Below are 24,316 nucleotides of genomic sequence, written 5' to 3' on the forward strand. Positions count from 1 at the left end.
TTTTGCAATTGACAAAGTTGGCCTGGCAATTCAATTTTTTTTTGAAGTTTCGCCCGCTCCTCTTTTGTGTTGTCCTTCTATCAAGCCAAAATGGCGTACACTTTAAGATAATTTTTCACACACGTCGTCTAGCCACACACCCACTCATCGCACTAATCGTTTGCAACACTTAAATGAAAAAATATAATTTCTTTTTATCAAAATGTATGTATGTATGTATCATTCGCTATATTGCACTATGATTTGACCTACAATTAAAAGTGCAATAGCAATAACAACAACGACGACTGCATCTTAGCTTACAGCATGCGATTTATGAATAAACATAACCTTATTCACAAATCGTAAGTAGTAAATTATTAAATGCAATAATGTATGTACACAGTGATGACAAAACATAGAATACCGATTACAAATTTATTTTGAAATTTCTTTTTCAAAATTAGTTACAATATTACAAATTTGAGTAGCCATATGCTCTGTTCCAGAAGTGCAAGAATGTAAATATGTGTAAACAATAGCATTTCTAGGCCAGAAAAAGAAAAGTCGGGCGGGGCCGACTTTATGATACCCTACACCACTTTGCTAATGTAGTAGAGCTTCACATAAAAATTAAAAGTTTTTATGGGAGAATTCAATCATACACGCCATGATTATAATTATAATTAAAAGTACAAAAGACTAAATATGCCGAAGCATTTGTATCTTTTAAATTCGGACATGTATTGCCCATTTGGTGCTAAGTTAAAATCGGATAAGAATATATATGATGCTATATCCAAATCTGGACCGATCTCGATAAAATTTGGCAAAGATATTTCTGAGCTGTATTTGACATATTTCCCTGAATATCGTTGTTACGGAGTGCATATTACGGCTGTGGGTAACAAATATAACAAATCGGATGAATAATATATATGGAACCTATAACTATATCTGAACCGATCTTCACCAAATTTGACATACTAGCTTCTAGACTCAATTCGGTCGTAAGTGACAAATTCCATCCCATTTAGACAAACATTAGACTTTGGTGCACAATAAAATGTAAGTCGGACGAAGTTATATATGGGAGCTATATTCAAATCTGAACTGATCTCGATAAAATTTGGCAAATGTATTTCTGAGCTGTATTTGATATATTTCCCCAAATATTGTTGTTGCAGAGTTCATATTACGGCTGTGGAGGACAAAAATAACAAATTGGATGAACAATATATATGGGAGCTATAGCTATATCTGAACCGATTTCGATCAAATTTGGCATACATGTTTTCAGGCCTAATTTGGTTGTATATGCAAAATTCCATACAATTCGGGCTGACATTTCACGTTTGGTGCACAATAAAAGGTAAATCGGACGAAGATATATATGGGAGCTATGTCTAATTTTTGACCGATTATCTCCAATTTCAATAGGGTTCGTCCTTGGGCCAAACAAATGATTTGTGCAAAATTTCATCTGGATCGGACAATAAATGCGACCTGTACTTTGTTTACAAAAATACTGTTACAAACAAATGCACTAAGACATAATACCCTGACCACCTTGTGGTGTAGGGTATAATGATAAACTTAAGTGCTTTTTCTCCATTCCTTAATGATCTAGCTTTTATTTATTCCCCTCCCTCCTATTTATTTTTCCATTCTTGAAAATCGAATTCCATCCCCTAGCCAATAATCGACGTCAGTTTTAAATAAACCCCAATACTTTTAACACCTACCTTCGCGGCATTCCCCAAACATCATCAGGACTTGCATCCAACTTGACATGATGCAGTGCCTGGCGACGTGATCTAGTCAATCATTTGCTCCGTGTTCTCTAGAATTCACAACAAGTTCGTGGTGTTGATGAAAAGTGTGAAATTCTTGGTGTTAGCCAATCAAGTTGTGTTTCCTTTCCAACTTCGACGGACTGACTGACAGTCGGACGGGTGGCGATTGAAAAGTTGTTTGTTGCAATCACGAACGGACGTAATTGAGTGTTACGCTTAAGGAAGAGTTTTTTTGTTTTCTTCCAATGGATATCTCAACTGTTATTTTTTTCGCTCTCTCTCACATTCGAAACGTTCAGCCATTGAAGATATATCACGTGGATTTTATTTCACATGAACTTTCAGAATGTAAACAATTTAATTTTGTTAAAATTCAATTTAGACAACAGAAAAAAGGAAACTAAATGAATTTAAAAGAAAAGAATACTGGAGGGAATTTGAAAATCATTATAAAATACAATTTTTTGTATCCTGCCTACAGTATAGAGAAAATTTAAGTTTTTCATTATGTTGAGATTTCAGACGAAATTTTCTACAGAATCGCAGCTAAAATTGCAAAAATGCCTTTCCAGCATGAACAAGTAAAAATGAAGCTAAGTTCGGCCGGGCTGAATTTTTAATACCTTCCATCATTTTGAAGAAACTTGAAATATTGCAAAAAAAAAAAAAAAATCCGTAGAAAAACAAACAAAGACTGATTTCGAATTCCGGTGAAAAATACCACTAAATCATCAAAATATCGGGTGGTATCGTTATATGGGGACTATACGAAGACGGGACCTGCATAGGCAATAAGCTACAGTGCCCATTTTGAGCTTCGGATACCAAATTTCAAACAATTCTGGTGAATAATACCTCTAAAATCATCAAAATACCGAATTTAGGGAGGTATTGTTATATGGGGGCTATAGGAATGCGTGGAACTGCATACACATTTTTTTGTAGATTTGCAATCGTTTCAGATATAGCTAAAGCTTCCATATATATGTTTCATATAATTTGGAGTTTTAAGTCCCTCACATGCGTAATATACACTCTACAAGAATGATATTTGGTTCCAGATATCAGATACAGCCCAGAAATACTTCTGTCAAGAGATTGGAGCAGATTTGGATATAGCTCCCATATATACCTTTATCCCATTTCAGGTTTACTGTGGACCAAATGGCTAATATTAGCCCAAATGGACTGAATTTTGGCACTTTCGACGTATCTCAGCCTAGAAGCCAATGCTTTAAATTTTGCTGAAAATCGGCTCAAATATATATACCATATATATGTTTCATCCGATTTGGTTTTTAAGCCCCTCACATTAGTAATATGCATTCGACAACAATTATGTTTGGCACCAGATATCAGATACAGCCCAGAAATATCTATGATAAATTGTATTAAGATCGGTTCAGATTTGGATATAGCTCCAATATATATCTTCAACCGATTTTAGGTTAATTGTACACCAAATGGCCAATATCAGTCCGAATGACCTGAATTTTGACACATCCAACCGAATTCAGTCTAGAAGCAAGTACATCAAATTTGGTGAAAATCGGTTCAGATATAGATTTAGCTCCCATATATATTTTTCATCCGATTTGGTCTTAAAGTCCCTCACATTATTAATATGCATTCGACAACAATGATATTTGGTATCAGATATCTTATAGAGCTCGGAAATGCCTTTGCATGTTTTTATCGAGATCGGCTAATATCTGGATATAGCTCCCATATATATTCTTAATCCCATTTAAGATTTATTGTGCAAATAATGGCTAATATCAGTGCAAAATGGAGTGAAGGTCAACTTCAATGATGGTTGATTTGGGGCCCAGCCTTGCCAATTCATCTGCATTCTCATTGCCTGCAATATTTTATTGACCTGGAACCCAACAGATCTTGATGGACAGCCCAGTATTTCCAAAGCTTTTTGTACTCCACAGCAGCCATAGGTTTTGTTGGTAACGGAGTTTTCCTGAAAATGTGACTTTAATCCCAAAAATACCGAATATCGTTATTCTGTGGAAGAATTGGGCTAAAATCACGAGCACTACAAGAGTACCTTACAAGAACCGTTAGAAACTCTCAATAACAAATAATTCAGTGGAAAAATGTGACAAAAATCATTAAAATACCGAATGTCCATATCGTTACATGGTGATTATGCTAAAACGTGGACCGATATATCTCATTTTCAATACCAACCATTCTAGACACTATACAAACTATTTTGCCTAATTTCAAAGCTCTACGTTAAATAATGTGGACTGTTTCATGATTTCAACAGACGGAAATCGAATTAGAATTTTTTTTGACTATACATATAAACTTTTTGGGGTCTATTACAAACGGAACGAAAAATTTAATATACCTTGCTTTCCAAGGTGTTACCAGTAAAATTACCCGAATCCCTACTTATTTTAGGATCTCAGAAAAACTTAATCCAAAAATGTTAAAAAATGTGGAAGATGGGGAATTTGACCCCCGAAATTTCAAACCTGACCAAGAACTGATACAAATATAAGGATTTGCAAGATTTTAACAAAATTGGATGCCATTTTCTTGTTCTATGAAGTAATAATTATCTGTAAAAATTTTGTCTTTTTGTGGAGGAGGTACCAGAAAGAGTGGAGCTATATTGTCCATCTCCGAACTCGATTTAAGTTTGACAATATTATTACGATATATCAAGTTTGGACCAAAACGGATACTCCCACCAACCAGTTCGACATACAGGCGGACTGATACCTCTAGATCAGCACCAAATGTCCTGAAACGGATTTGGTCGAAAGAGATCTAGGTTTAAAACCGCTATTTCGATGTGGCACTTTTTTGCTTCAAATAATATACAGGATGAGATAAATAAAAGTCAAACGCCATGGTTTTTACATTTTTTTTTAAATTTTATTGAATGAAAGCAAAAAATGTCGGAAACAGCATTAAATTTTGGAATAAGTTTAGATTTATTCGAATCGGTCACCTTTGGCACGTATTATGGCCTTTAAACTGTTAATGAAACCGTCACACGCTGTCCGAATGTTGCTCTGCGGTATTTTGGTCCATTCCCGGCGAGGCGCTTGCTTGAGTTGATCGACACTTTGGTATTTTTTAGTGCCAACCTTGATTTCCAAAATACTCCAGACACAATAGTCCAACGGATTGGTATCCGGAAATTTTGGTGGCCATTGTGCGCTGGAAATGAACCGAGAAACCTCATTTTGTAACCATTCTTGGATGGCGCGTGCTTAGTGCGATGGTGCTGAGTCCTGTTGGAATGTCCAAGGTCTGCGGCCAAAATATTTGCGTGCCCAAGGCTTTGATACACCCTCCAGAATATTTTCGCGATAATATTTGGCATTTATTCTGATGCCACGGAGAGCGACCATCGGCTGTTATGGCGGCCCACATCATCATCATGACCGGCGCTTGAGTTCTGGTGGCCAACCGAAGGTGCAAATTTTCAGCTGACCTCTTTGGCAAGTAAACACGATAATTTTCATTGTTTACAAACTGCTGGACAACGAATGTTTTCTCATCGGAGAAAACCAAATTCGGCAGTTCACCACTTTCGGCCAAGCGAGGCAACTCTTTAGCTATTTTGAGTCTATTTTCTTTCAGTTGCGGTGTAAGTTCTTCCACTTTTTGGAATGTCAATGGCTTTACCCTGAGCTCATTTTTCAATATTTGCCGAATGGAATATTGAGATATGTTCAGCTCACGAGCCATTTTTCGGCCACTGCGACGCAGATTTCGATGAGGTCGCTTCTTTACTTTTCGGACCATTTTTGCTGATGTTGCTGTTTTCTTCCGTCCACTTCCTTGACGTCGGGCTACGCTACCAGTATTATGGTAACGATCGGTTGTATGAGACACAAAAGATTTATTCACATTTAAATGCTGGTGTGCTCTAACGATAGCCACTTGTGGTTTTCCAGCTAAATATAAGGAAATCACACTATCACGCTTGAATTCCATCACGAAAAACTTTTTTTCCGGAAAATTCTCAACAAATAATAATAAGCAGTCTGAAGTTGATTTCAGTTTTTTTATATCACCCTTTATATGCCTTCTGTAGGCATATGACAGAGGGTATAAAGGGCATATAGGAATAACCGTATCGAAATATCGCATGCAAACATTTGACCCCAAGAGGTCTGTGAAAATAGCTCCATTTTCAAATTTGGAATGTGATTTTGAACAACAGTCATTTTCCATATAAAACATATATCCCTATTTATGACAGCGTTTCCATATACAGAAATATTTAACATTGTCAGACAGTTTTCCTCCCTCAGAAACCACTGTGTTTCGATAAGCCAGCAGACATTCAATGGTTTCTGATATTTTATACAGTTTGCATGTGTTGCTGCATAGTTTGCAATAGTTTTATGCAAAATTCGTTTTTATTAATCAAAGTTTTCGAGACGGCAGACTGCACATGCATGGTTTTCATAGAACAGAAAACTTAAAATGATAAGAAAACGATAGAACACAATAGAAGTAGAAATGGGGGAAATAGTAGTGGTAGTGGTGGTGTATTCACTTGTTCCTCTTTTCCATTCAAATAGTTTCACATTACATTTGTTACTAATCAAAACAATACGTATTTAAAATAAATAAAAAAAATCCACATCCATTTGAGTATTCGAAAATCTAAAAGTGACAACTAAAACCATGTCCATTCCATTGTCTATTGCAGATAAATTAGAAGCTGAAGCTATTCACACCAATGAACAGTTATTGGCATTCAATGTGCGCAGCAAAGATGTCAATTGGCATGAATATGTTACGCCCAAGAAACCCAGATCCTCACCGGTCTATCTACAGAGGCAGTTTAATTTGATTAGTAATTATCGTGAACCAATTGGAAATCATAATCGACGTAAGGTCTTGCTGTGCCATGACATGATGGGCAATTACTTGGAAGACAGGTAAGTGGTGTTAAGGTATAAATTATGTTTTGTTCTTTTAACTTTGTTTGTTCTTATCTTCCTTGCAGACATTATCATTCGTCGAAGAAATATGATGACTATCGTTTCTATCACTGGTCAGCCGTGGATTATTTTTGTTATTTTAGTCATAAATATATCACAATACCACCTTGTGGTTGGATAAATGCTGCCCATAAACATGGTGTCTCTGTATTGGGTAAGTGTTTGGATTGGCGAAGAAAAAGCTATTGAAAAATTAGTCGTCTTTCACACATACTTCCTTTGTGAGAATAGGATTTTAACATGTTTAAAAAATTATATATCCTGTTTGAAAATTTAATACATTGGCTATGTTTTGTGTTTAACATCGAAGTGTTGAGAGATGTAATATAGAAAAAATCGCACATTACAAAAAAAGTGGCTGTACATTTCCCATTAGGTATTATTATCCATAATCTAATACCGCAATATGATGGATGACCAACCAAGAGAAGTCCCTATCTCATCACTTTTGCCGTTAGAGGTTCTCAAAGTTTGGCGCCTTCATGTCCAAAGGTACCATTTGTGATGCTTATATCTTGCAAACCGTTTTAAGTCCGTCTCAGAGAGAAAATATGACCCTCACAAAAAGATTCATTTGGACATGAAGGCCACAAATTCTGTGAGGAAAAACATGAGCAACGAATCTTTGCTTCAGAAAGCTGCTAATAATTTGTAAAGTAAAAAATTACGCACACAGTGTAATTGATGAATTTTTGCTCATTATCCTAATTTCACAAACGAAATCTTAAAAATCTCTTAAAAGAAATGATTGAATTAAACGATGTGTATTAGAAATACTTTTTATTATACCCTTAGTCATATGGCTACAGAGGCTATATATCATTTGGCCAAAACCGACATTTGGAGTCGATCTAGGTGTGTCCTTCCGTCTGTGCCTCTTCGGCTGGCTGGTGCTCACGATTACTCTCGAAGGGAGTATCCTTGGTACATCGTAATATTTTTATCAAATTTAGATCGAGTTCGGAGGTTGACATTATCGGTTCACTAAATCTGGTACGCTTTCCCACAAAATTTTAACATTTCCATAGAAAATAATTTGTCTCATAGAACAAGAAAGGAGCATTCAATTTTGTACAAACTTTGCAAGTCCTAATATTTTTTATCAGTGCTAGCTCAGATACGAAAATGGACAATATCGGACTGCTCCTATTGTTTGTTAAAAAAAACCTTCTTCCCTATAATTTTAGAAAATTTTCCGAATTTTCTGCAAATTTTCTTAACATTTAACTTTGCAACAGTGCATCGTTTGTCTATGGTGTTGGAAATTCCAAGTGGATTTAATTGTATTCCGCTGACTATAAACGTCGATAGTCAGTCGGTCCGAAAGCAATCAAGTTTCACACCATCAGTGGGTGTTAAACTTTATGTGATCCGATAGAATTTAGTCAAGTGACAATAATGTCGAACCTTCAGCGAGTGTTGGATGAAAGTCTTCCATGAGTAGCGGTTTTTATAAAAGTCAACTACTCATTCTAACCAGCCTATTCTACTGTTTTATACCCTTAGCCGCATGGCTGCAGAGGGTATTAATCATTTGATATGTGCCTCAACGAAATAACGGTTTTATAACCTATGTCTTCGACCAAATCCTTTTCAGTACATTTGGAGTCGATCTAGGGGTGTCCGTTCTTCTGTCTGGGTGCATGACAGGCTCTCGAAGGGAGTATCCGATTTGGTTCAAACTTGGTACATCGTAATATTATTACAAAATTTAGATTGAGTTCGGAAAAGGCATATATCGCTTCACCACTTCTGGTACCTCCCCCGCAAAAGGTCATAATTTTCACAGAATTTTTTTACCTTATAGAACAAGACAGGATCATCCAATTTTGTGCAAACTTTGTAAATCCTGATATTTTTATCCGTGTCATTTCAGGTGTGAAAAAGGACATGATCCTCCCACTTTTTTAGTACCTCCCCCAAAAGGATTCAATATTTTGAATAATCACAAAACTTATAAAGTGTGAAAGAATAGTCCGAATGTCTTCATATTTCGCATATCTCAATATTTTGACCAAATCTAGATCTTTTGTAAAGATGATATTGAGCCCTCCACTCCTTCCGATACCTCCCTCACATGGGGTTACAATTTTGAATGAACGCGACATAACCATAAGATAAGGAATCTAATCAAACTTGGGACAGCCCAATATTTCTATTAATTCAAGATCGGGTGTGAAGATTGAATATATCAGTCCACCCCTTCTGGTACCTCCCCCATTAAGGGGTCAATATTTTGAATAACCATAAAGCTCATAAAATGCGAAATAAGCATCCGATTTCCTTCAAAATTGCACATATCTCAATATTTTTACTGAAGTAAGTTCTGATGTGAAGATGATAGATATCGGGCCACCCCTTATGCTACTTTACCCACCAAGGGTCACAATTTTCCCAATTTTATATATCTCATAACTTGCGAAACAAGCCAGAGATTATCTTCAAACTTGGTACATTTCAATATTTCTCTTGACCAGAGATCAGATGTAAATATGAATTTTATCAGCCACATATCTCACATAAGGTGAAGGAATTAGTCGATATAGTCCACGAAATGAATAATATTGGCCCTCTCCTTGAAAACTTCCGCCATAAACGGTCAACAGTATGAATAATTCTAACGCAACTTAAAACGTATTTAAATAAACGGACAATAACTGAGGGTATACATATATCTGTCGTCAAAGCCGCGAAATGTCCAGTCATTCCCATCAGCCTGTAGTAATTTTGCAATATTCCATAGTAATTACGCTACGCTCCTCAGATGAAACCTCCACATCTTATTTATTTCCTTTCATACACTTCCCAGAAGTAAATATATGACCTTTATATGGCCAGCTCTGCCACCTACTTGTTTTACGTTTTGCAAATGGATCAGAAATAAATCCAATATCATTTACATTTCATATTTATGATATTTTCAAAAGAAAAAAAAAATTAAGTGCGTATAAATCCATATTATATGTAGATTTTTATCATTTTTTAATTAACATTCGTCATTATTTTGTTTTGTATGTGTGTGTGTGTGTGTGCGCAAGTGTAGATGAATCGACACCACATACAATATTTAAACACTGACTGATGTACATATTTGTAAATTTGTAGTGGCAACTTGTATGCAAACAGATTGCCTTAAATGCTTTTTCATGCCGATGGATGCAAAAAACGGCGATACCCAGAGAGAAATTTCATCTTAAATTAGTCTTTATTGTTCAGGTTGTAATTAAAGGAATTTGGAGTAACAAGTAAAATAGTTCAGACGGTTCTGGTGACAGATGCATACCTCTAGCCTTGAGTTATGATTATTCAAAATGTTGATCCTTTATGGGGGAGGTTCCGAAGCAATTGACCAATAGTGTCCAATTCGTATCTGACCTAAGACTGATATAAATATTACAGCGTGTTAGATTTCTTCCGATACTTTATGTCAGACATGTGTAAATTTTTGGAAAATGTGGAAATATGCGTGAGGTATCAGCTATAGCGAACAGAAGTATTCCATTTTCATACTTCATCCAATACAGATAAAATATTGATATGTGCAAAATATAGAAGGAAATCCATGAAAATCATAAATTCCGATAAATTACATATTCATATCAGATTTCTGGTTAAGAGAAATACAGACCTTGGGTTAATAAAAATATTGTGATGTGTATAACTTGAAGAGAACCGGATGCTTATTTCAGATTTTATGATCGTTTTGGTTATTCAAAATTTTGACCCTTTGTGGGGTAGGTACCAGAACAAATGGTCCGATCTCCACCATCTTTACAACAGATCTTGTGTTGAGAAAATATTGAGATGTAGTAAATCTGAATGAAATAGAATGTAAATTTCGCGTGCTATGAGTTTCGTGGATATTCAAAATTTTGACCCTTTGTGTGGGAGGTACCAGAAGGAGTGGACCGATATATCCCTTCTTCACAGCAGAATTTGTATTAGTAGAAATAATGGAATGTGCGAAATATAAAGAGGACCGGATGCTTATTTCGGATTTTACGATCGTTTTTATTATTCTGAACTTTGACCCTTTGTGGGGGAGGTACCAAAAGGAATGGTCCGAACTCTACCATCTTTATAACAGATCTTGTGTTGATGGAAATAATGAGATGTGCCAAGTCTGAATGGAATCCAATGTTAATTTCGTGTTTCATTAAGTTTTCGCCCTTTGTGGGGAAGGTACCGAAAGGAGTAGATGTATTCCATCTTAACACCAGACCTGGGGTTAATAAAAATATTGGGATGTATGAAATTTGAATACAATCGGACTCTTAAATTACATTTTATAAGAGTTGTAATTATTTAAAATGTTGACTCTTTGTAGGGGGTCACTTGATGGAGTGGGCCGATATTGTCCATTTTCGCATCTGACCTAGCACTGATGCAAATATTAGGATTGGCAAAGTTGGAGCAAAATCGGATTAAAGTTTATCTTTCAGTGCAGTAAAATATTTTTTGAAAATTTCGATTTTTTTGGGGGAGGAAAGGGAAGAAGTGAACCGATATTGTCCATTTTCGAACTCGGTACCAAGTGTGGATCAAATCGGATACTCCAGACATACAGACATCGCTGGATAGACTCCAAATGTCCTGAAACGGATTTGGCCCAAAGAGACCTAGGATCTAAAACTGTTATTTCGATAAGGCACGTTTTTGACGTATTAAATGATATCTACCCTCTCCAGCCATATGGCTAAAGGTGGGAATACATAAAGCGCTTATCTGGCTGGCTTAAGTCGTCGCCTGGCGTCTTCGGAATTGAACAAAGGAGCCTAGGACCAAAATCGAACTAAGTCAACCTAAATCTCCTTTGTTCATCTACGAAGAAGCCAGTCAAATATACGCTTTATGTATTTCCAGCCTAAGGGTTTAAAAATAGACTTTAGCAGAGGTCTTCATTGTTCCAGCCAATATCAAATAAATTTGGAAAAAGTGTGGCATTTGTAGTTGTTCGTGCTAAATTGGGCTAAAATATTCAATACTAATACATATTTGAAACATACTATTAATGAAACATGCTATTAAAAAGGTGTTTTAATTTCATACCTTAAATATTCCTGGGAATTCACACAACGGGGATGCTGAAAAGAGATATATATCTTGGATTAATTTCGAGGAATTTGAATATAAAAATTAAATTCAATTCAACATTTGTAATTAAATTCAATTTTGGCTAAAAATATCCAACCTCCCATGTCTTGCACAAATTTGTTCTTTGGGTTATTATCTTCAATCCTTTAAACATCGATATACAAACACACACACACACTCACGTGTAATGCTCAATTTGCAAGTGTATTGCATTTCATTAAAGAAAAAAAAAAAAAACAAAATTTACATTATTTCAACATTCTTTTTCATCTCTCCGTTCTCTTTCGTCTTCTTTGCAGGTACTTTCATAACGGAGGGTTCGGATGGAGCCAAACGTTTACACGACATTCTGGCATCAACGGAAATGATAGACAATATTGTGGACGCTATGGTGAAATTATGCAAACATTACCACTTTGAAGGTTGGCTCATCAACGTTGAGTGCAAAGTGGAATCGGATTCAATGGAAAATTTATAGTAAGTAAATTGTATGGAAAAAAGGCACGACTTGAAGTGGGGTTTTTCGCAGAGACCATTACACTTTTTTTTGTAAGACTTTTTGGCGTCGAAGTGAAATGACCATACATTGTTTGACGCTTTTTATAGCTTTTTAAGAGGGGTATTTTATGGCGATTTCATTTTTTAGTTATTGAGAATAATTTATTGTGAATATGATTTAGGTGATGGTTTAAATTGATTAATTTCAGGGGTTTCATTTGGTAGTTTTAATATCAGAGACAACTGGGTGCTCTGCATAGCTTTTAATATCCTTCATCATGTAGGAGAGTACATAAAATTTTGAAATTTTAGCAATAATTTATCAAATTAACAATTTTAAGGATAGGCATAGTTATAATTAGGGGGACTTTTATATGAGGGTTTTACGAAAACGCAGGCCTTTATAGGAAATTTTCTACATGGAAGATTTCTACATACTAAGTATTAGAAATACCAAAAATGGAAGAATGTTGATGGAAAATATGACTAACGGTTTCCTTACATAGAGGCCTCATCCAACAAGGAACGAAGTGACCCATTTTATACCCTCAGGCAGATGGCTAGAGAAGGTATATTTCATTTGATAAGGCCAAAACGTGCCTCATCGAAATAACGATTTTTTGACCCTGGGTCTCTTTAGACCAAATCCATGTGTCCATCCGCCCATGTGTCCAGTGCTAGGCCAGATGCAAAAATGGACAATGTCGGTCCACTCCATCAAGTACCTCCCCCAAAGAGGGTCAAAAGCATCCGATTTTCTGCATATTTTACACATCGCATTATTTCCACTAACACAAGATCTGATTTGAAGATGGAATATATCCGTCCATTCCCCCACAAAGGGGAAATACCCATGAAGTTCATAAAACGCGAAATTAACATTCGATTCCATTTGGACTTGCCACATCTCATTTATTTCTATTAACACAAGATCTGTTATAAAGTTGGGAGGTGTCGAACCATTCTTTCTGGTACCTCCCCCACAAGGGATCAACGTTGTGAACATCAATGGCGCTCGTAAAAGGCGAAATTAACATCCGACTCCATTCAGAATGGACCAACATCTGATTTTTCTGTTCAAAACTATTTCCACTTCTCCATATGTAAACCTCAGAATCCAACAGTGACCTAAATATCAAATTTCTGCATTCCAGCTTTATATATTCACTAAATACCAAATGTATTACTTTTTGTATAATTTTAGTACTCATTTGTTTCATATCTCAATCCTTGACTCCAAAGGTTATAGCAACATAACTTTTTGGGGTTTCAGCCCTATCCTGTCACCCAATACCAAATTTAGTATCATTTAGTATTTTTCATATAAATATAGGACGCATTCCCAAACCAACCCCAAATCTGAATCTCAGATACCCACGGAGATCTCAATATCAAATTTCGGGATTTCGGTTTTATACCTTCACACAATAATCAATTTCCTACCGCTTAGTACTTTTCGAACAACTATAGTATATATTCCCAAAACCACCTCCATATCTTAACTACAGACAGCAACAGTGACACTTATATCAAATTTCGGGATTTCAACTCCATGCCTTCACCCCATACCAAATATAGTACTATTTGATATTTTTCGTACAATTATAGTACACATTTCCCAAAACCACCTTCATATCTCAATTCCAGATACAAACAGAGACCTCAATATCAAATTTTGGGGATTGCAGGCCTTTCCCTTCACCCAATACCAAATTTAGTACCATTTTTTACTATTCGTACAAATAAAAGACGCATTTCCAAACCACCGCCAAATCTCAAGCCATCAGTAATCTAAATATCAAAATGATGAATTGATGAAGAATGTACACCCCTTCACCCAATACCAAATTTAGTACCATTCAGTACGTTTCGTACAATTATAGTACACATTTCCAAAACCACGTCTATATGTCCAGTTTATGTTCACCCAATACCAAATTGTAGGAAATATAGTACTACTTAGTATTTTTCGTGCACTTGTACACATTTCCAAAAGCGCAACCTTAAAGTCCGAAGTTTCCAAAACCCTTTGCTACATCTATCCTACACTCCATCAGTGATTCTAATTCCACATTCAAATGAGAATTCTAGTTCATTTCATTTGTCCAACACAAAGTATTTAGTTTTTAGTACATTTTAGTACTTTTGTACACCTTTGGATCGGATTTTCCAACCTTATGACAGGCCTATGCATCGAAACTGACTTTCGTGCAAAATTTCAAAATTTTAGCTTCAGCCACAATTCACTGCATTTGGGCTGATATTAGCCTTTTGATGCACAATGAACCTGAAATCGGATAAAGGTATATGTGGGAGCCATATCCAAATCTGAACCGATATTGATAAAATTTGGCAGAGGTATTTCTGAGCTGTATGTGCTGTATGGAGTGGGTATTACCCATGTGAAAGATTTTAACGCCAAATCGAATGGAACATATATATGGGAGCTACAACTATATCTGAACCGATTTTCACCAAATCAGATGTACTTGCTTCTAGTCCGAATTCTGTCGGATGTGCCAAAATTCAGGTCATTTGGACTGATGTTGAACATTTCGTGCACAATTAATCCGAAATCGGTTGAAACTATATGTGGGGGCTATAGGGTCGTCCTTGGGCCAAACTAATATAGTTTGGAAAATTATAATAAAAGTGACCTGCATTTTGTTCACAAAAAAACACAGACAGACGGATGGACGGAAATGCATAAATCGACACAGAAAGTGATTCTATGACGATCCTCAAAAGTAACTTTGGGTCTATCTCGCTTCCTTCTACATGTTACAAATAAATTCACAAAGACCCAATACCCTTACCACTATGTTGTGTAGGATATAAAAACCAAACACGAAAGCCTGAAACAGATAGCCAATTTAGTTATGCCAATAAAATTGGCACTATGTCTATGAATCTTTTTAATCGGTGATTCGATGGGCTTTTTGGTGGAAAAATTTGGTTGACCATGATGGTTGTTGCACTTCGAAGGCTCAACTGACCAGAGTGTTTATCAACAACATTGGCAGGGCTTTATTTGCAAAACATGTCATTTGGGACCTCTACAGAAGTGATGATGATATGTGCTCCAAAAATACTATTTTAGAATTTCATACTTCAAACCACGTCCCTGTTGCTGCCTACATATCACTTTGAAAAAAAAAAAACACTGTGTTTAGATTGAAAAAAAGAAAAAACAACAGAATGTCACTTCAATCTTCCACCAACACTCTGGCCATAAACCAACATTTGTATGCTGCCAGCCAGCCAGCTAGCTAGCTGCCAGTCAAAACGATTTGGCCAAACTATAAGTCATGTTATTACTTTCGTCGTTGTTGTCGTTGTCATGGTCATGGATGGCATCGTTGTTGTAGTTTCCTGATGTTGCTGTTGCTGCAAGTGTTCAGTTCAGTTCAGTTTTGCTTTTTGTTACAGTTTGGCATTAAGGCATGGCAAACTTTTCAGTTTATCCAAAATGCAAACTAGAGAGAAAAAAAAACATCATCCAGTTTGTTTATTTTTTCTATTTAAATTTTTCCATTTGACGACAAATTTTTCCCATAAAATAAATTTCGATGAGAGGAAAGTTGAAAATTGACTTCCAGAAATTTGTCGTAATTTCAGAAGGAATAGCTCTTTTAAAAGAAATTTCCAAGTTTGGAAAAAATTAAAGATTGACTCGCAGCGAAACTAGAAAAAATAGCGAAATGTGAAATTCGTACTGAGAGAACTATTTTAGCCAGAAAATAAATAATAGATAATTTTTGCCCATAGGCGTTGATACCAACTTTGAAACAATTCCGCTACTTCGTCAGCAAAAAGTACTGTTAGTCCTTTTCAATTGTTCAGTCGGACAGCAGTTTAAGGGTTAAGGATTCCACTCCCTTGCCTTCACCCAATACTAAATTTAGTAGCATTAAGTACTTTTCGTACAATTATATGACGCATCTTCCTACCACCTCCAAATCTCAACCTGAGATACCAAAGAGTTATCCAAATATAAAATTTCAGAATTTTAGTCCTCTCCCTTCATCCAAGATCAAATATAGCACCATTCAGTACTTTTCGTTCATTTACACATGAGCAGCGACCCAAATTTCAGATTTCACCCAATACCAAAATTGTACCAAATATGGTACTATATATTTCTTTTCGTGCATTTGTAGTACACAGTTCCAAAACCACCTCTTTATCACAAACATAAATCTCCATTACAAAACTTTTAAAAATCCCGCTTCATCTGTTCATCTTAAATCAAATTCTTCCAAACTTGGTACCATTTAGTACATTTCACACACTTAGTACACATTGCCAAAACCACCTTCATATCTCAAAAGCAGGCAGATCAAGTTCGAAGATGGGCTATATCGGTCCACGATATAGTATATCCCCCATTCAACGGTATCCCCCGATATTTGGTATTTTGATGATTTTAGCCACATTTTCCAATGGAATTGTCTGAAAATCCGCACAAGAAGCTCTTTCTGAGTACTTTAGTCCCTGGACAAGAATTGTTTATATAAGTCCACGATGTCGTATAGCCATCATACAACGGTACCCCCCATATTTGGTATATTGATGCAAGTCCACGTTCGTATAGCATCCATATAACGGTACCTCCCAATATTCGGTAGTCAATTTTTTCAATGAAATTGTCTGCAAATCCCCTGGAAAAGAAACGTCTATATAGGTCTACCATATCGTATATCCCACATACAACGGTACCCCCGATATTTGGTATATTGGCGATTTTAGAGACATTGTTCACCGGAGTTGTTTCAAATTTCGTATTTAGAATTCGTAATGGTTGGGTACAGCCTATAACAAAAATTGCGTATGCAGGCCCACATTTTTCTATAGCCTCCATATAACGGTACATCCCAAAATTTGGTATTTTGATGATTTTCGAATTTCGTATTTAGAGTTCGTAATGGGAATTAGGCCCCATATATCAGTACCTCCCTCTGTTCTGTATTTTGATGATTTTGCTTATTGTTCACCGGATTTGTTTTTTCCAAGCTTCGTATTTAAATATTGTAATGGTGTATGACAAAAGATGCCTATGCAGGTCCACGTCTTCGTATACAAGGTGAGATATAAAACTGCAACAAAGTCAAACACCATAATTTTCAAATTTTTTTTTAATTTTATTGAATGAAAGCAGAAAATGTCGGAAATAGCATCAAATTTTAGAATAAGTTTAGATTTGTTCGAATTGGTCACCTTTGCACGAATTATGGACTTCAAACGGCCAATGAAACTGTCACACGCTGCCCGAATGTTGTTCTGTGGTATTTTGGCCCATTCCCGGCGAAGTGCTTGCTTGAGGCGATCGACACTTTGGTATTTTAAAGTGTCCAACGGATTGGTATCCGGAGATTTTGGTGGCCATTGTGCGCTGGAAATGTGGCGTGGAACCTCATTTTGTAATCATTCTTGGGTGGCGCGTGCTGAGTGCAATGGTGCTGAGTCCTGTTGGAATGTCCAAGGTCTGCGGCCAAAATGTTTGCATGCCCAACGCTTTAATACACCCTCCAGGATATTTTCGCGATAATATTCGGCATTTATTCTGATGCCACGGTCGATTAATACGAGTGGAGAGCGACCATCGGCTGTTATGGCGGCTCACATCATTACCATGGCAGGCGCTTGAGTTCTGGTGGCCAACCGATTTTTAGCTGATCTCTTTGGCATGCAAAAACGAATATTTTCTCATCGGAAAAAACCAAATTTTGCTGTTCACCACTTTTGGCCAAGCGAAGCGACTCTTTTGCTCTTTTGAGTCTATTTTCTTTCTGTTGCGGTGTAAGTTCTTGCATTTTTTGGAATTTTAATGGCTTTATTTCAATATTTGCCGAATGGAATATTGCGATATGTTCAGTTCATGAGCCATTTTTCGGCCACTGCGACGCGGGTTTCGATCAAGTCGCTTCTTAACATTTCGAACAATTTCTGCTGATGTTGTTGTTTTCTTCCGTCCACTTCCTTGACTTCGGGCTACGCTACCATATCACGGCAACGAGCGATGGTACGAGACACAAAAGATTTATTCACATTATATGCTGGAGTGTCCTAACGATAGCCACTTGTGGTTTTCCAACCAAATATAAAGAAATCACACTATCACGCTTCAATTCTATCACGAATAACTTTTTTTCTGAAAATTCTCACCAAAATGTGTTTTTGTACGCTTCTAAACAATATAATGAGTTGTCACTGAAATATTTTTAACAGCTGTCGGACGAGTGGCTTAGAAATGACAGCAGTTTGAAGTTGGTTGCAGTTTTTTCATCTCGCCTTGTACAACGGTGCCCCCGATATTTGGCATATTGACGATTTTAGCGACATTATACACCGGAATTGTTTCAAATTAGTTATACAGGTCCAGGTCTTCGTATAGGCCCCATATATCAGTATCTCCCTATATCCTGTATTTTGATAATTTTAGCTATATTATCCCCCGGATTTTTTAAAGTTTCGTATTTGAATATTGTAATGGTGTCTGACAAGAGTTGCCTATGCAGGTCCACGTCTTCGTATAGACCCCAATATAACGGCTATATTCGGTATATTTAAAATTTTAACAGAATTTTTAGTGAATTTTATTTATTTTTTTTAAATTTTTTAAAAAATGCCTTCCAAATGGTGAAGGGTATTCAAAGTTCGGCCCGGCCGAATTTACTGCTTTTTTACTTTTTCAACCTTGCTTCCCATATAAAATTTCAAGTTTTTAGTACCAAATAGTACCATTTTAGATGTGTAGTACCATTTTCGTAACCCCAAAGTTAGGATTTCAAATAATCTTTATTTCAAAAAATCTTTATTTATCTATTCTGCACTCCAGCAGTGACTCTCATTCCAAATTCAAATCAGAACTCTTGCTCATTCCGTTTGTCTAATATAAAGTGTTCAATTTTTTGTACTTTTTGCACCAAGACTGACCTTTATGTAAAATTTCAAGTCCCTGGCTACAGTCTTTTCGCCTGGGCATTGATTCTCAAATGGTGGACCAATATCGAATATATTTTGAGAGAAGACAACCTATCCACAAGTCAAAAAGTGTCGAAATATTCTACAAATTTGTTGATCATAAAATTCGACTATGGGTCAGCAAAACTTAAAATCTTATCTTGCAGTGCCGAAATTATTCAATTTAAAACAGAGGCCCTATATTTTCTGTGGTTATATTATCTCATCTGAATATCAAAACAAATGTGTTTGTTTTTCTCTCCACATTTTCCATTCCATTGTTTACACCGAAGAATGCAAATGCATCTTTCGTTTGTTGTTTTGCTCAATTAGTTTAGTTTATTGATTTAAAACAATGCAATCACCATTTGAGTATTATTTATTGAAGCAATTTGCAATTCCTATTTGCAAAGGGAGTTTTTGTGTGGGTATATTTGTGTTTACCAACCGAGCACTAGACAATAATCGTTCCAAGTATTTTATTGGCTTCAAAACCACACCATCTGCCTTTATATCCCATCCATTAAGTCTGTGGAAGGAATTGCAAAAATACCAACGGATGTTGGCATAAACAAGGTGAATAATTCTATGACGAAGTCGACGATGGTGGCGCTGGCGATGGATGTGCATTGCATTGCATCAAAGGCAAATAAATCTGTTATTGACAAATGTTGGTCTGTATCTCCGTTCTATTCTGCACGGCATGAATATTGCATTGTTTTGAAACAAATAGATTTTTTGTTTAAATATAAAAAAACATAGCAATTAAATATTTGCAAAGGAAATAAATAAAATACCTCCTAATTAAACCAAACAAAAACCAAGTATCAATGGCACTTTTTATATAGGCTAAAAACGATAAAAACTATGTAGATTATAAAAAGGAACTATGGGTCTATCTTGTCCTCTTTCACCTGTTACAAAACAAATACACAAACTATAATACACCCTGTACCACAGTGTGGTGTATACCCTGAATCCAGGGTTATGTGTCTAAAAGTATTTTACAATAATGTAAAAAAACCAGTAAAGAAAGTCTTAAAGTCGGGCGGGGCCGGCTTTATGATACCCTACACCACTTTGCTAATTTAGTAGAGTTCCGGACTAAATATGCCGAAGCATTTGTATCTTTTAAATTCGGAATTGTATTGCCCATTTGGTGCACAATTAATTTGAAATCGGATAAAGATATATATGGGAGCTATATCCAAATCGGAACCGGTCTCAATAAAGTTTGACAAAGATATTTCTGAACTGTATTTGATATATTTCCCTGAATATCGTTGTTACGGAGTGCATATTACGGCTGTAGGTAACAAATATAACAAATAGGATGAACAGTATATATGGGAGGTATAGCTATATCTGAACCGATCTTCACCAAATTTGACATACTAGCTTCTAGACTCAATTCGGTCATAACTGTCAAATTTCATCCCATTTGGGCAAATATTAGACGTTTGGTGCACAATAAAAAGTAAATCGGACGAAATTATATATGGGAGCTATATCCAAATCTGAACTGATCTCGATAAAATTTATCAAATTTATTTCTGAGCTGTATTTGATATTTTTCCCTAAATATTGTTGTTACAGAGTGCATATTACGGCTGCGGAAGACAAAAATAACAAATCGGATGAACAATATATTGGAGCTATAGCTTTATCTGAACCGATTTTGATCATTTTGATCATATTTGCAGGCCTAATTTGATTGTATGTGTAAAATTCCATACTATTCGGGCAGGCAAAATGAAACGAGATAGACCCATAGTTCCTTTTGATGATCTGCATAGAATCACATTCTGAGTCCGTCTGTCCATGTATTTTTGTAAACAAAGTACAGGTCGCATTTATTGCCCGATCCAGATGAAATTTTGCAAAGATCTTTTGTTTGGCCCAAGGACGAACCCTATTGGAATTGGAGATAATCGGTCAAAATTTAGATAAAGCTCCCATATATATCTTCGTCCGATTTGCTTTTTATTGTGCACCAAACGTGTAATATAAGCCCGAATTGTATGGAATTTTGCATATAAACCCAAATTAGGCCTGAAAATATGTATGCCGAATTTGATCGAAATCGGTTCAGATATAGCTATAGCTCCCATATATATTGTTCATCCGATTTGTTATTTTTGTCCACCGCCACCGTAATATGCACTCTGTCACAACAATATTTGGGGAAATATATCAAATGCAGCTCAGAAATACATTTGCTAAATTTTATCGAGATCGGTTCAGATTTGGATATAGCTCCCATATATAACTTCGTCCGATTTACCTTTTATTGTGCACCAAACGTCTAATATTTGTCCAAATGTGATGGAATTTGGCACTTGCAACCGAATTGAGCCTAGAAGCTAGTGTGTCAAATTTGGTGAAGATCGGTTCAGATATAGCTATAGCTTCCATATATATTATTCATCCGATTTGTTATATTTGTTACCCACAACCGTATTATGCACTCCGTAACAACGATATTCAGGGAAATATATCAAATACAGCTCAGAAATATCTTTGCCAAATTTTATCGAGATCGGTTCAGATTTGGATATAGCTCCCATATATATCTTTATCCGATTTCAAATAAATTGTGCACCAAATGGGCAATACAATTCCGAATTTAAAAGATACAAATGCTTCGGCATATTTAGTCCTTTGAACTTTAAATTTTAATTATAATCATAACGTGTATGATTGAATTCTCCCATAAAAACTTTTAATTGTTATGTGGAGCTCTACTTAATTAGCAAAATGGTGTAGGGTATCATAAAGTCGGCCCCGCCAGACTTTAAGACTTTCTTTACTGGTTTTTCTACGGATTTTCTCTCTTTCAAAATGGTTTAGGGTATTAGGGTCCGGCCTTAACTTAGCTGATTTTATACTTGCTTTTTTATTTGTTTTTTCTTCAGGCGCGTAAGCAAAGAAATCGACCAGGTTCAGCTGACCATGAGAAAATCAGGACCGATTTCATTATAATTTGACAAAATTTATTTTTAGTCAAAGTTCCGCCATACATTCCAAGTTTCATTGAAATCGGTCGGAAATATGTATGGGAGCTATATCCAAATCTGTAATGATTTCAATATAATTTTCAAATTTACTTTGGTACCAAATTTAGTTACAGTTTCCAAATTTCATTAGCGTATATATGGAAGCTATATTCAAACCCTAACCGATTTCTATAAAGAAATGTAAATTTATCCTTTTGCCAAATTCCGTCACTCATTCCTCATTTCATTGGAATCGGACAAGAATACAGTGTTTGTTGCATCAAATATATGAGATCGGCTGAAAATATATATGTGAGCTATATGCAAATCTGAACCGATTTCAATTAAATTTGGCAAATTTATTTTCTGATCAAATTCCGTCACTCGCTTCCAACATACAGTGCATGGTGCCTAAAATATGTGAGTTCGGCCGAAAATATACATATATGGGAGCGCTATATTCAAATCTGAATCGATTTCAATAAAAATTTGGCAAATTTATTTTTGTACCGATTTCCGTTACACATTCTAAATTTGGAGACCACATCTATAACCTATCAACAGACAGGGTGAGATAAAAAAAACAAAGTCAAACGCCATAATTTTTACATTTTTTCAATTTTTTTGAAGGAAAGCAAAATATTTCGTAAATAGCATTAAATTTTAGAATAAGTTTAGATTTGTTTGAATTGCTCACCTTCGGCACGAATTATGGTCTTCAAACGGCCAAGGAAACCGTCACACGCTGCCCGAATGTTGCTCTGCGGTATTTTGTCCCATTCCCGGCGAAGCGCTTGCTTGAGGTGATCGGCACTTTCGTATTTTTTAGTGCCAACCTTGCTTTCCAAAATACTCCAGACACAATAGTCCAACGGATTGGTATCCGAAGATTTTGGAGGCCATTGTGCGCTGGAAATGAAGCGAGGAACCTCATTTTGAAAGCATTCTTGAGTGGCGCGTGCTGAGTCCTGTTGGAATGTCCAAGGTCTGCGGCCAAAATGTTTGAGTGCCCAAGGCTTTAAAACACCCTCCAGAATATTTTCGCGATAATATTCGGCATTTATACTGATGCCACGGTCTATTAATACGAGAGGAGAGCGAACATCGGCTGTTATGGCGGCCCACACCATCACCATGGCCGGCGCTTGAGTTCTGGTGGCCAATCGAAGGTGCACATTTTCAGCTGACCTCTTTGGCAAGTAAACACGATCATTTTGTTTGTTTACAAACTGCTGGACAACGGATGTTTTCTCATCGGAAAAAAACAATTCGGCACTTCACCACTTTCTTCCAAGCGAGGCAACTCTTTAGATCTTTTGAGTCTATTTTCTTTCTGTTGCGGTGTAAGTTTTTGCACTTTTTGGAATTTCAATGGCTTTGCCCCGAGCTCATTTTTCAATATTTTCCGAATGGAATATTGCGATATGTTCAGCTCACGAGCAATTTTTTGGCCACTGCGACACGGGTTTCGATCAAGTCGCTTCTTTATTTTCGAACCATTTCTTCTGATGTTACTGTTCACTTCCTTGACGTCGGGCTACGCTACCAGTATCACGAAAGATTTGTTCACATTTAAATGCTGGAGTGCTCCTACGATAGCTACTTGTGGTTTTCCAGCGAAATATAAAGAAATCACACTATCACGCTTGAATTCCATCACGAATAACTTTTTTTCTGGAAAATTCTCACCAAAATGCTCTTGTACGCTTGTAAACAATATACTGAGCTGTCACTGGAATAATTATAACAGCTGTCGTGCGAGTGGCTTAGAAATGACAGCAGTTTGAAGTTGGTTGCAGTTTTTTCGTCTCACCCTGTATACGAGAGCTATAGCTATATCTGAAGCGATTTTCTAAAATATAATGTACTTGCTTCTAGGCTGAATTCGGTCGGATGTGGCGAAATTCAGGTTATTTCGATTGATATTGGCCATTTGGTGCAAAATTAACCGGAAATCTGAGCTATATATAAACGTGAACCGAATCTCGCCAATTTCAAT

The 24,316-nt window shown here is 36.2% G+C and overlaps 2 protein-coding genes across 6 annotated transcripts in view; one reads left to right on the plus strand and one right to left on the minus strand.

Annotated features, from left to right (window-relative positions):
- The window catches only part of LOC101891599 (uncharacterized), a 53,923-nt gene extending 51,749 nt beyond the window's left edge, over positions 1-2,174 (minus strand). For all 3 annotated transcript variants that reach the window (XM_059121441.1, XM_059121440.1, XM_059121439.1), the window contains exon 1: positions 1,725-2,174. In XM_059121441.1, the coding sequence (XP_058977424.1) occupies positions 1,725-1,773 (49 nt within the window). In that variant the 5' untranslated portion in view covers positions 1,774-2,174. The remainder of the gene's footprint in view (positions 1-1,724) is intronic.
- LOC101899099 (cytosolic endo-beta-N-acetylglucosaminidase) overlaps positions 1-24,316 on the plus strand; it is a 55,521-nt gene that overhangs the window by 25,474 nt on the left and 5,731 nt on the right. For 2 of the 3 annotated variants that reach the window (XM_059121435.1, XM_059121436.1), the window contains 3 exons: positions 6,472-6,703; positions 6,772-6,920; positions 12,160-12,337. In XM_059121435.1, the coding sequence (XP_058977418.1) occupies positions 6,472-6,703; positions 6,772-6,920; positions 12,160-12,337 (559 nt within the window). Of the gene's footprint in view, positions 1-6,350; positions 6,704-6,771; positions 6,921-12,159; positions 12,338-24,316 lie in introns of those variants that run through there. The other variant, XM_059121437.1, reaches the window with a different exon arrangement.

Source organism: Musca domestica, unplaced genomic scaffold (genome assembly GCF_030504385.1).
Source record: "Musca domestica strain aabys unplaced genomic scaffold, Musca_domestica.polishedcontigs.V.1.1 194, whole genome shotgun sequence".
Classification (NCBI taxonomy): domain Eukaryota; kingdom Metazoa; phylum Arthropoda; class Insecta; order Diptera; family Muscidae; genus Musca; species Musca domestica.